Source organism: Camelus ferus, chromosome 17 (genome assembly GCF_009834535.1).
Source record: "Camelus ferus isolate YT-003-E chromosome 17, BCGSAC_Cfer_1.0, whole genome shotgun sequence".
NCBI classification, from domain to species: domain Eukaryota; kingdom Metazoa; phylum Chordata; class Mammalia; order Artiodactyla; family Camelidae; genus Camelus; species Camelus ferus.
This window is the reverse complement of record NC_045712.1, coordinates 29,066,937-29,079,760: the sequence shown is the minus strand read 5'-3', so window position 1 is coordinate 29,079,760 and position 12,824 is coordinate 29,066,937. Positions and strand designations below refer to the sequence as shown.

General features: G+C 56.1%; 1 protein-coding gene across 2 annotated transcripts in view; it reads right to left on the bottom strand.

Moving 5' to 3' along the window:
* The window catches only part of WNT7A (Wnt family member 7A), a 59,868-nt gene that overhangs the window by 44,988 nt on the left and 2,056 nt on the right, over window positions 1-12,824 (bottom strand). For both annotated transcript variants that reach the window (XM_032458737.1, XM_032458736.1), the window contains exon 2: window positions 9,606-9,832. In XM_032458737.1, the coding sequence (XP_032314628.1) occupies window positions 9,606-9,832 (227 nt within the window). The remainder of the gene's footprint in view (window positions 1-9,605; window positions 9,833-12,824) is intronic.

The window sequence follows — 12,824 nt, the reverse complement described above, 5'->3', positions numbered from 1 at the left end:
CTGGGGCCATCCTGACACACGCTCCTTGGCACGTGGCCCAGCACCTTCTCCATCCTTATTCTGTGTCGGACTGAAAGATCTGGAAGATGGATCTCTCCCCACGAGTCTGTGGGCAACAGGATCATTTATCCGTGAAGCCCCCACAGTCGAATGTGTGAGACTGTGTGTGTGAAAGTGTGTGAGTGTGTGTCCGCCGATCCTACAAAAGCCGGCAAGAGAACATTACAACAAAAGACTCATCTCAAAGAATAGTGTCAGGAGAGCTAAAACCCAGGATGAACTGAGGCTTGCAGAAAAAAAAATGCCAACGAGACAAAAAGGCCTTTGTTAGCTGCGTTCTAAGCAAGAACGGGTAAAGAATAGGTCTCGGGCTCCGGCGAGATGGCGTATTGTGAGGAACCGGCAGAGAGAGGGCCAGACTGCCCCTCGCCGCCGACTTTCTCACCGGAAAGGGCTTCGAATCGTCCCTCCAAGGAGGCATTCGCTTGCCAGGCATGTGCTCCGGCCAGTCTCCCAGCCCGAGACGGGAGAGGAGATGGAGCCACTGTGTGAGGCACACGGATTCCCAGATGTGGGATCCTGAGCTGCCGGGGGGAGCGCTCCGGAGGGGAAGTGCTGAACCGGGGCAGAAGCAGAAGCCCAGAAATGCTTCCTAGGTCCCCGGCGTGTAGATAGAGAAGGGTGGTCCCCAGGGCCTGAATCCTAGGTCATAGGTGCCCTTTCCTGGAAAAACTCCGCAGGGGAATACCCAACAGGAGGTCGTGAGTATTTGAAAAAGAATAAAGCCATCCCCAGGAGCTCACATCAGGAAATCACCATTTCTCTGCTGACAGTGATGCTGGAGACATAGCCGATTTCTATTCATGCTGAGGATCTGATCGTCGTCTTCCCACATCCCGTCTCTCCCCGGAGGCAGGGAGAGAGATTCTCCGGATAGCTCCCATCCCAGGCCAACCAGAGTCTGTACACAAAACCCTGCGGATGGGGACAGATTCACCCCCACCTCTCTCTCCAGCCTCTTTCCACCCTCCTTAGCCCGCACACTAGAGCCAGGTGCCCGGACCACTCTGGACCCCTGGCTCTGGCTGGGTCACACCTGCAGGTCTTCCTCGGCAGCTCCTCCCTACCTCACCCCTCCCTTTCCGGGTTGTGGCCTCCAATGTGAGGTGACCCTGCAGGCAGCCCACCTCGCTCCAAGTCCAACACCATCCACCCAGTGCCCTCACCTCTTCTACCAGATCCCAGAGCACATTGCGGCCCCGATGTTGCTGTCTGTCCCCACCAGTGAGCGCCCGAGGGCAGCCCCTGTGGTCAATTCATCAGCCATTTACCATATGGAAGATGCTAGTAAATATCTGTGGGAGGAGCGGGTGGGGTATAGCTCAGTGGTAAAGCACATGCATGAGGTCCTGGGTTCAAGCCCCAGTACCTCCATTTAAATAAATAGAACTTAATGATCACCGCCCCCCAAAAAGTTAAAAATTAAAAAAAATTTTAAATCTATGGAAGGAAGGAATGAATGGGTAGACACACTGGGGCAGGGGTGGGGGGTGATTCCTATGAGCACTTAACTAACATTTCAACCAAATGCACCTGGGAAAAACAAATTTAAGATGCTGTATGTGCGGGAGTATAAACTGGCGCCGCCACTATGGGGAAAAAAAGTATGGAGGTTCCCCCTCAAATTAACAATAGAGCAGCCCTATAGCAGCTCTCCTTCTGGGTGTTTAGCCAGAGAAGATGAAAATGCTAACTCAGAAATGCATCTGTACCCCCACGTTCGTCACAGTTTACTCACAACAGCTGAGACACGGACACAACCTGAGTGTCCATCGCGGGAAGGAGGGATAAAGAAGACGCAGTCTGTATATGTGCAAGGGACCATCACTCAGCCGTAAAAAAAAAACAAAAAAGGAAATCCTGCCATTGCAACAACGTGGATGGACCTTGAGGGCCTTATGCTACGTGAGATAGGCTGGACAGAGAAACACAAATACTGTATGGTCTCACTTATATGTGGAATCTTAGAAAAATTTGCACAAAGGAACGCCACATGTATGCTTCAGATACAGTGCCTCTTCGCTCTGCGTGGTGCAGCGCTGCCGTATGTTAAGCCACACCCGCGCGCGCATGTTAGACGTTGTTGTAGAGAAAGCCAGGGATTTTGAATTTTGTGGCTGATTTAAGGGACTTTGGAGAGTAACGTTGACTAGAATTGACCTCACTGCCCACGTCCAAATCAGAGACTAGAACGTGCCTCTTCGTCGACCTTGGGGAAGGATGCCAGACTTGGGGGTGGGTGAATAGCCTTTCTGTGGATTCCTGGTTAGTCCCAAACCACAGTATGCGCATGGTCAATCTGTGAGGGTCTCCAGCACAGCTTCCTGGTGTGGGTGCTTCTAAACAGCAGTTCCGCCAGGTGGTCAGTGAGTCTGAGGTCAGAGGAGAGCAGGAAAGCCTGCTCAAGGTGCTCTCTTGTCTGCAGGACTTATCAGAGCCTTTAAAACACTGGCTTCCTCTCAAGCAGGGAATACAGCACGCTGAGTTCCCAAATTTATCATCCAAGGAGCCCTTTTTTTTCCCTGGAGCAGCAGGTTGGGGCAGGGAGGGGTGGAGACCAATGTTCTACTGAACAGATGGGGGACAGTTCCTCCTGAGTCAGGCCATGGTGGGTGGGGGTCCCCCCAAGGCCTTCACCTAGTCAACATTTGACCCCATCTGAAGCCAACGCAAATGTGGGAGGGGAGCTAACAGAACGCTGGGCCGACATGGATCAAGATGCTACATGCAGGGATGAACATTCAGCCTTGTATTCTGGGTCAGAAAGGAAAAGCGTTCACCCAACAAAGAGAGTAGAGCGCATCCCGTGTGTGCGGTGCACTCAGACCTGTGCCCTAAGACAGGCAAGACCCCCAAGGGCTCGGGGCAGCTGGACGTGCCGGCAGAGAGGAGCCGGCCTGCCTGGGGATCAGGCCTCTCTCCATGTGTTGCCCGAGCCCCTGCTGTGTGCCAGGCTGTGGGCCAGGGGCTGGGGGAGGCGGGGAGAAGACGACTGACAGGTGTGGGCTCCCTGGACCTCCCTGGGGCCGAGGACCCGTGCCGGGGAACAGTCTCGCAAAAGTAAGCAAAGTCACTTGTGAAGGTGGTAAGTGCTGTAAAGACAACAGCACAGGGTGACCTGCCGGGGAGGCCGTCTCAGGCCTCCAAGATGGTCAAGGAAGGCCTCCTGGAGGAGGTGGCATTTGGGTGGAGACCTGCATAACGCTGGGGTGTGCACGTTGCCTGCCATCACTCAGCAGCCTCTCCCTGTCGCTGTTCCGCTCTGGCCCCTGTTCCAGAAGGAGTGGGAACAGGGGTCTGCACCAGTACCCAGGGGTGCCCGCAGCCACAGAGTCCTTGTGGCTGGGGAGACCCAAGGACAATACAGCTGTGATTTCTGGGGCTCATCCTGGGCGCCAGGCATGGTTCTGGATGCCTCGTGGGGATAAGCAATCTCAGCCACCCGCCACCTGTGACTTGGCTACTGTTGTCACTGCTGTTCAGCCGTGGCCCACGGCTGGGAAGGGGGGAAGCCCAGGAAAGCAACAGCGGGCGGCTTCAGGGCTGCCCTGTCACACGGCGCTGCCGCACAAACAAGCAGATCAGAGAGGAGGCGCCGTGGAGTAGCGCAGTGACGCAGGGGAAACACAGCAAAGGGAGGCGCAGCTGGGGACGGGGTCCACACTGCATGGCAGGCCCGGCCAGGGGCTGACACGCAGGCCGAGGATGGAATGACGGAAGAGCATCCAGGCAAACGGAACAGCTGGGGCAAAGGCCCTGGGGCAGGAAGCACTTTGTCATGCTTGAGGGTGGGAAGTGGGTGACAGAGCTGGCGTGGAGAAGGGGTCGGGGTGCCGGTCCCAGGCAGCTGCAAAGGACCAGGGGGCCTGTTGGCATTTTATTCTTAGAGCAACAGGAAGGGCTTCACATGGGGGGACACCGTGGTCACAGCGACACTGGGGAGCTTCTTTGCCGGGTGCTGCGTGGCTGGGGAAGTGGGGTACACTAGGGGGCTGAGGTAGTTGGGCACAGCTCCCTGAAGGTGGAGATTTGAACCAGGAGGCAATAGTGGAGGCGGTAAAACGTGGACAGACTGAGGGATATATTTTGTAAGTAGAGCCCAAATGGTGAGCTTAGATGAGAAATAGGACCAATGGCTTCTCATTCTATTGTGCACCTTCCCTGTCCTGCTGCACCAGGAATACAATCTTGAGCAGGCATTCCCAGTTCCCTGAGTTCTTCTTCACAGAAGACAGGCAGGTGGGCCTCCCGGGAGGGCAAAGGGGCCTCCTCTGACAGCTAACCCGCCAGGTGCCAGCGTCTGACATCCTTAGAATGCTGCTGCCACCTGGCCAGGTGGGCTACGTGACGCGGATGCCCGGGCTTGTCCTGCTGACCCACCTCCCTGGGGCCCTGCCTGATGCAGCCCTCGCTCCTCCGCCCGTGACACAGATGACCACGACGGCCAGACCTGACGGGAGAACACACAACCTGACGGAAACGTGGGCAAAAAGCGCCAACAGGCAACTCACAGAAGAGTAAACACTCAGCTCAGCAAATACAGAGGAAGAGCTTCGACCGCATCGCTGCTCGGGGAAACACACATCAAGATGACAGGGAGAAAGCATCTGATACTCATCCTCCAGGCCAAAATGAAGACACCTGAACAACCCCGAGTGCTGGAAAGGCCGCGGGTCACTGCCACCGGCTGGGGGCGTGGCACGTGGCCCAGTCACTGAAGAAACCAGGTCCGTCCTCGTGCCCTGAGACCAACAACTCCATTTCCCAAGATGTGCCCAAGAGAAGCATACACGTGGCGCCCAGAGATGCACACAGGGAGGCCTGTGGTGGCACCGTCAGTGACGGCCCAGACGCCCACAACCGAGGTGTGGTGCACAGATGCGTCTGTTTACCACGGCTGAAAGCAACCGACGGCCGCTACGGGGAACCACACAGATGAGCTCTGTTAACAGCAAAGGGGAGAAAGTAAATTCCGAAAGACTGCCGGTAGCATGGTGGCTTCCCCTTATAAAATTAAATGCAACTCAAACTAAACCATGTACTTCTGGGGGACAAATCAACAGGACAAATTAGACATAAACAAGCAAGGATGGGAAAGGTAAGGCTCAGGAGACAGAGTGTGGCTTCAGAGGGAGAGGAGGCACGAGGGACGCTCACAGGGGTGGGTTCAAACCACCTGTCCCTGATCCAGCTGCGTGCTGGTGGTGGACTTGAGCAGACTGCATTTGGAGGTATGATCTTTAAAGAGGTGATCAGCGTAAATGAGGCCAGTAGGGCGAGCCCTCTTCCAACCTGACTGGCATCCTTAGGAGATTAGGAAACAGACGTCAGGGCACGTGCACAGAAGGAAGACCGAGTGAGGACATAGCAGGGAGGCAGCCGTCTACAAGCCAAGCAGAGGGGCCTCAGAAGAAACCAACCCTGTGGCACCTTGATCTTGGACCTCCAGCTTCCAGGACTGCGTGTGAGCTGCCCAGCCTGTGGTCCCCTGCTCCGGCCACCACGCTGCCTGGGAGCCCTGTGGGCAGCCCTGCTCCCCAGGAGACAGTTTGGGGCAGCCCCCAGGCCTCGCCAACAGAAGCTCTGCTGCCTGTGGCCCCCGTGACGGTTTGGGAGGGACAGGCGTCTAGCCCTGTTTGTGGGTGCAGTCAGAGTGAGCCGCGGGGCTTCACGGCTGCTGCCCCTGGAAGGTACGGCTCGTTCCTGCAGGCCTGGGGCCTGGTGCTGCGAGGAGGCCCACACCTGCTCTGAGGGCCGGTGTGGCCCTGACTTCCGTCACTGAGGCGCACACAGTCCCCTTCCCACCTTGGGTGGCGCACGCTGGGTTTCGGCTTCTGTTGTCCACGGGGACCAGGCCTGGTCCTGCCACGGCCCTCTCCTCTGGTCCCAGCAGTAAAATCCAGAACACTCACTGGGGGTGGGGCAGAGCCAGGATCACAGTGGGGGCTGAGGACGTGGAAGAAGGCAGGCCTTTGGGTCTCCTGACAGGATGCAGAGCCTACGCTGCCCACCCCGAGGTCCATTTTCTCCTTCATCCTCAGTCTCAGAGCCTTGTCTCGCAGCTGCACAAACAAAAGACTACATTCCCCAGCTTCCCTTGCAGCTAGGTGTGGTCACGTGACTGGGTCCTGGCCAATGGGGTCTGAGCAGGGAGAGTGGGTGGAGCTTCTGGGATGTCTCTTCAAAGGCAGGTGATGTGCCCTGATGCCCAGAGGGTGGACTTGATGGCCAGACCCCCCAAAGTCAATGACTACACTCCTGACCCCTCACCCCTACAAGGCAGCCCCTGTTGGCTGGTCATTCGCAGAAAAAGGCAACCCCCAGGGGCAGAGCCCTGAGGAAGAGCCCAGAAAGCATAACTCTGAGGCTTGCTTCCTGGTGTCCTGGGGCAGCACGCCCATTTACACAGGAGGAAACCAGGGCTCAGGGGGCAGTGACAGCTCGGACACGCAGGGGTCTCGTCTTGACCCACTCTTCCTCTGCTCCCACTGCCACCACCTGTGAAGCTCAGGCCAGGGGAACTCCTTCCTAACTGGCCTCCACATCATCAGTGTCTCTCGATCCTGGCAGCTCATGGCCAAAGCCACAGGCCACCGTCACCTCCTGCCAGGAGACTGGACTAGCTTTCTAACTCCCTCTGTTACCCTCTCATTCCCCTGCATTCCATTCACCAGAGGAAAATCCAAACCCCTGACTCGGCCAGACAGATGTCACACTGTCCACCTCCTGACCGCTTCTCTGACCTCTGAGCCTTCCTCTTCCCCCTTCTCTCACTGCACTCCAGTCACACTGCCCTCCCCACTGTTCCCCAAACTACCAAACGCATTCCTGCCTCAGGGCCTTTGCACTTGCTGTCCCCTTTGTCTTCCCCTAGACATGCTTGTGGCTCACCTCCTAGAGGCCTTCCCTGACCACGGAGGTTGAAAGAGCAGCTTCCAGCCACAGTGGGCACTCAAATTTTTTGTGAATCAATGATTAACAACGAATGAGTGAATGAATTTTGTACCCACTCCAATGACTCTTCCAGAACTCCTATTAGATTGAATCATACAATGTTGCTATTTTACGGGGCCTAATACTGTTGAATAGTGGCGATTTCATGTGGTGCGACCTTACCTTGGCAGTCATGCCCATTCTCAAAATTCCCCAATCGTCCCTCCACCTAGAAATTGAAACTGCTCAGACTGACCCCACACACCGCCTAGCTCCAGCTCCCAGTCCCTTCCAGGCCCCTCAGGCTTATTGCCCTAGCATCGCAATCCAAGAGGTTTTCTTGGCTTCTGTTTGCTTAAATTCCCTGAGGCAACCTCTCTTACCCAGGTCCACCTCTCGAAGAATGCTCCTTGCCCCAGGCCCCTGCTGCTCCTCAGTGTACACTGGTGGTGCATATCAGTGGTATTCCCCGCCTCTGCCTGCTGTGGGTCCCTCGACTGGACAACTCTGGGCAGCAGAGGCTCCCTCGTCCTGGGGCTCCCTGCGCCGAGCCCTCCTGTCGACCCCTGCAGGCACTATTACAACAGGCTGGCTATTCCAAGACTGGGAGCGGTGCTGGGCCCCTCACTTTTGTTGACCTTGGGCAGGCTGACCTGAGCCTCAGCTTCCTCATCTGTAACATCTCACATGTCAGCAAAGACACAGTCTAAAATAATGCCAGAATATGACATTGAATATGACTGGCCCCTGCGTGTCTGAATATGAAATAATGACAGGGGTGTGGACAGAAGGCAGAAAAGCCACAGGGATGATAAGGGTGAGCTCACAAGATGGCATTTCAGGGACTGGAGTCCCAGTGTTGATGTCCCCTCCTGGCATGGGCTGGGGTGGTCCCAGCCTCTCTCTGGGCCTCAGTTCTCCAGCTGAAAGGTGAGTCCTGCCCAAGGTTGAGAAGAGGGAGACAGGAGGGTGGTATAGACAAAATCCTACATCTCAAAGGACGTGCATGCGGAGCGGAGGCTGCTGCCTCCTGCCGCCCTCACCCTGCACCTGGGATCCCAGGCCCCTCGGGTGTGAGTAGGAAGGTGCCTACAGAAGATGGTGACGAACAAGCCTGGCAGCAGGACCGCCATGTTGCTGCTCCTCCTTCCAAGAAGAAGGGGAAGAAAATATTTCCGGGGAAGGGGCAGGGGAGCCCTGACCCCCATGAGCTGGCATTCCCAGTGGGCTGGGAACAGATGCAGACGGTGCCTGATGCTTGGCTGGTGGGATGGAGCTTAGTGGTGAGAGGGGACTTCAGGGGAAGCTGCGGGAGACCTGGGTGCTGGTGGGGAGTGACATTCTCGGAGAACAGGGTGGGGTCTGGAGCTGTGGGAGAGTCAGAGAAGTTCATGGTGCCCAGGCCCCAGAGCAGGACCCACTGTTGTGTGCTTGGGAAACAGGGCGAGGCTGGGTGGGTGGGGGAGCAGAGAGATGGAATGAAGAGGAGGGCAGAGGGCTGCAGGCAGCCGATGACCAGTGGGGATTTCATTCTGAAATGAAGGGAAGCCTCCAAAGAGTTTATGCAGAGAAATGGCAGGATTGATTTCCATTTACAAAGGACAACCCTGCAGGAGGGGCTATAGGATGGTGGGTGGTGGGGGAAGCTGGTGGGGGAGGGGGTGCCCAGGGGCCCAGAGATGCCAACTGGGTGCCCTGAGGGGAAGGGAGTGAGGACAGGGAGCAGTGGCTGGATTTTGGGTGCATCTTTTCAGCATGAGCTGGATTTGCTGATGCTGGGGCTGAGAGAGAGAACTCGGGGGTGCCCTCTGAGCCGTCAGGCAGGCCAGGTGGATCACTCTAGCCCAGCAGCCCCGAGTCTGCCCTGACTTTCAAGGAAGTTCATGGCTTGGCTCAGAAGTGAGCCTGGGGTTCCCAGCCCCCTTGTCCAGATGCACAAAAGCAAGAAGTCACACAACATGGCCTTCCCCATACCAACCGAGGCCTCCCGGCAACCAACATTATCCCCAGGCACTGCCCACCAGGCTTTCCTCACAATTGCTCTGGAAACCAAATGGGTGGCCCAACACTCCACGTGCACACACGTGTGTATATATCCGTGTGTGTACGTGCATGTCTGCACAACCCAGCATCCCCATAAAACAAGGGCTGGAAATGCAAACGTCCACAGTGGCCAGGAAAGTCGTATAAAGTGACTGGGTGGCAATGGAGAGAGGTGGGGACTGCGGCAGGGAATGAGCTGCCCGGCTGCACACACAGCCACAACATCTTAGTTATGTGGGCACAGGTGTAAGCTATCAGGAGCGCTGCCACTTTTTCAAAAGAAGCCAGAAATTCCAATTTTTAGGTAAAACAGAGAATCTTTAAAATGTGGGCTTCAATTTAAAAAACAGGACCAGTGCTGTATCCATCAGCCAGTTTGCATTCGGGCCAGTGGTGGCTAGTTTGCAACCAAGCCAGGAACGGCTCGGGTGGTGTGGGCCCTCGTCAGGAGACCCGAACTCATGCTGCGGCAGCTGCCAGACCCCACATCTGGGGCCCTCCCACCTGGGGCAGGCATGAGGGTCTCCCCATCGCCTGAGCCCTGCTGGGGTGTCTGGGTGAGCACGTACCCACTTTGAGCTCCTTCCCGAAGACGGTGCGCTCCCCCAGCGCCGAGCAGTTCCAGCGGCCATTGCGGAACTGAAACTGACACTCGTCCAGGCCCATTTGCGAGCCTTCTCCTATGACGATGATGGCGTCGGGCCGGCTCTGGCAGATCGCCCGCTGTCTGGGAGCCAGGCCTGGGATCTTGTTACAGATGATGCTCGCGCCCAGAGCTACCACTGAGGAGAAGCCGCTGTAGCAGGGGACACGGAGAGACAGAGCGTTAGGCTAGCAAGGTGCGGAGCACAGCCTACAGGCCCTCCCTGGGTGACCAGCCTCGCCCCCCTCCACGGCTCCCAGCAGGGGTCTCCCAACCTTTTTGATCCTGCACCCCAGCCCATGTTCATTCATTGATACTTCCCGTCCGTGTGTGCACAACGTGGATGTTAAACTAGTGAGGCCTGATTTCTTTTTTAGACCCAAAGAAAGACGACGCGTGTCACAAACATTGTCAAGTGGACTAAGCCAGTTGTCTTTGCATCTCAGGGAGGATTTAATTGAGAGGAAGCTTAGAATCACACAAAGTGGATTGTTTAGGAATCATCTCTGTGGGGTAAAGTTGCAATGCAAGCCAGGGAAAGGTAACCACCAGGTGTCACGCAGCGATGGCCTCTGAAAGGGTGGTGGGTGCACGGATGTTCATTAAAGAAGAACCCCTGCTCGCACATGTTAAATGTGTATAAAGCATGTGTGTGTATTATCACAAAAACGTCTTTAAAAAGCAGTTGCAAACAGAAGTTCTAGTGTCTCCTCCCCGCATGCCAGTGCAGTACGTGTGTCCCACTCCGGACACAACTGGCCTAGAGGATGCTTACAACTCCTGCAATGAGGTTTCCTGTCCTCCGAACCCACTCACTGCACAGACCCATACAAGACACCTATCAGAGCACAGGCTCCCAGGCACCATGCCTGGAGATGAGCCAGGCCCTGCCCTGGAGGGGCTACAGCAGGAGATGATGCACATGTCACAAGTGAACGCAGCAGGCCGTTCGGTGACGTACACTGCAAAGAAAGTCAACAAAGATGCTGGGAGGGCCAGCAGGGGTGGGTCTGGGGGGGAAGGGAGAGGGGCCGCTTTAGCTGGGGTGAGATGGCAGCTGAAACCCAATGGTCCGCAGCCAGCCATGGGAAGGTCTGGAGCAGAGTATTCTGGGCAGAGGGAACAGAAGAATGCAAAGTCCTGGGAGGGGAACACGTTTGGGACCACCACGGATCAGAAAGAACCACACAGGCTGATCCAGTACCAAGGCTCAGGGAGGGGAGGGTCTGGGAGAGGAGACGGCCCAAGACTAGAATTTTCTCAGAAGCATCAAAAAGCACTGAAGGGCTGTACGCAGGTTATGGACAGGATCCCATCCCTCCGGCCCCATGGGGGAGAGGACTGCGGGGCTCCAGACAGGAGCAGGGAGAGCGGGGAGGCCAGAGGCGGTGGCCTGGCCTTGGTGGCAGTGGCGGGGGTGGCTGCAGATGCAGCTGACCAAACTTGCTGATGGATGAGGTGGAGCTGAGGAGAGGGGTGGGGAAGGGTACAAGGGACAGAGAGGCATCAGTGTGACTCGTATCTGGCATGAGGAGGGGTGCATTTCCTAGTATCTAGATAATTCCAAACAAGCTCCAATGGTAACCGTGATGATGCAGGTAGCCCTCCCTTTGCACAAGGATGACCCACTCGTCGGGGCTTCCTTTTGGACCATCGTTTAAACGTCATCGAGCACCCTCTGAAAGAGAAGACCTCACTCTGGTTATAACAGTAAGAGCTCCCACTCACGCAGGCTGCAGCCATCCGCAGGGCGAGCGAGGTGCCTTGCTTTCCTTCCAGCCCAGGCTCAGCCATGGGAAGTTGTTTTGGAATTCGAGTTTCTTAAAGCGAGGGTCCCCTGGCCAACAGCACAGGAGATGAGGTGACCCCCTCCTCTCCAAGCGCATAACTGGCCACTCCTGCCCTGTCTCCCTCTGCTCCTGCCACACGCCAGCCCCATTCCTGCCTCGGGTCCTGGATCCTTGCTGGTCCCTCTCCCTGGAAGCTCTGTCACTGCCTGGGTTCACATGCTTGGCTTCTTGCCATCACCCTTGTAACCTCAAGGGTCACCTCCCTGACCGTCCCAGCGAAGGAACCTGCCTCCGCACCCAATCCCTCCTAACTTTCCATCACAGCCTGTTTTATTTACTTAATACTCTCGATTACTCATGGGCTTCTGAGATGTTTTAATGGACCTGTGTGTTTTTGATTTGTGTGCTCACTGCTGTATCACTCGTTTCTCATCAGCCCATGAGCTCTTTGAGGACAGGGAAGCTGTCTGCTGGTTTGCTAGATGGCTACTGAGTGAACTGGGCACAGAGCTTCAACAACGCCACTCAAGGTGACTGTGCCATGGCAGGTGCCCCCAAATTGCCTTGGATGCACCAGTGGGCGCCTGCTGCGTCCCTGTCCTGCGCCAAGGCGATGTGCCAGGCGCCACCACAAGCGCCAGCCACACGGCCTCTCTCAACAGCCGCCTCGGGCGGGAGTTGCCATGTCCACTGCGCCTGTCCACTTCACAGGACTAGAAAACAGGGCTCACAGAGGCTGAGATCTGGAGGCTACCGGGGCAAGGATCTGGAACGGGAGCCTGGCGAGAGCTCTCAGTCATTATCTCAGCCACTAAAATAGAGTCTAACGCAGAGCTAAACTCTTTGGAAGGTCTGAGGAAGAGGCAGCATAGAATGATTAAGTCAAATGGAGATGTTCTGGCCACAAGTCAGGAGGAACCTCTGAACACGCAGCTGGCCACCAGGAACTCCCTCCAGCAGCAGGCCGTAAGGACCTGTTAGGGTCGGGAGCGCACAGCAACCACAGGCTGGCAGCCAAGCATCCAGGCCGGGGGTGCCATCCAGATTTTCTTCCCCTAGAACCTGTGTGACCCTGGGCAAGTCACACCCCCTCTCTGTGCTTCAGTGTTCCCATCACTAAAAGGAAGATGTTAATTAGATCTCACTTCCTAGGGCTGTCGAAAAATTAAGTGGGTTAAAACACAGGAAGAGTTCAGAAAGTGACAGTAACTACTCAAGAAATGAGCTGCTGTAACAGTTACTATTACTGGATCTGACTGTTACAAGAGGCTGGTGCTCGTCACCTGAACTACCTAAATAAAATAAATATAACCCCCGAAGCCCTGCCATCAGTAGGGGGAACTGGAAGGCCTCTC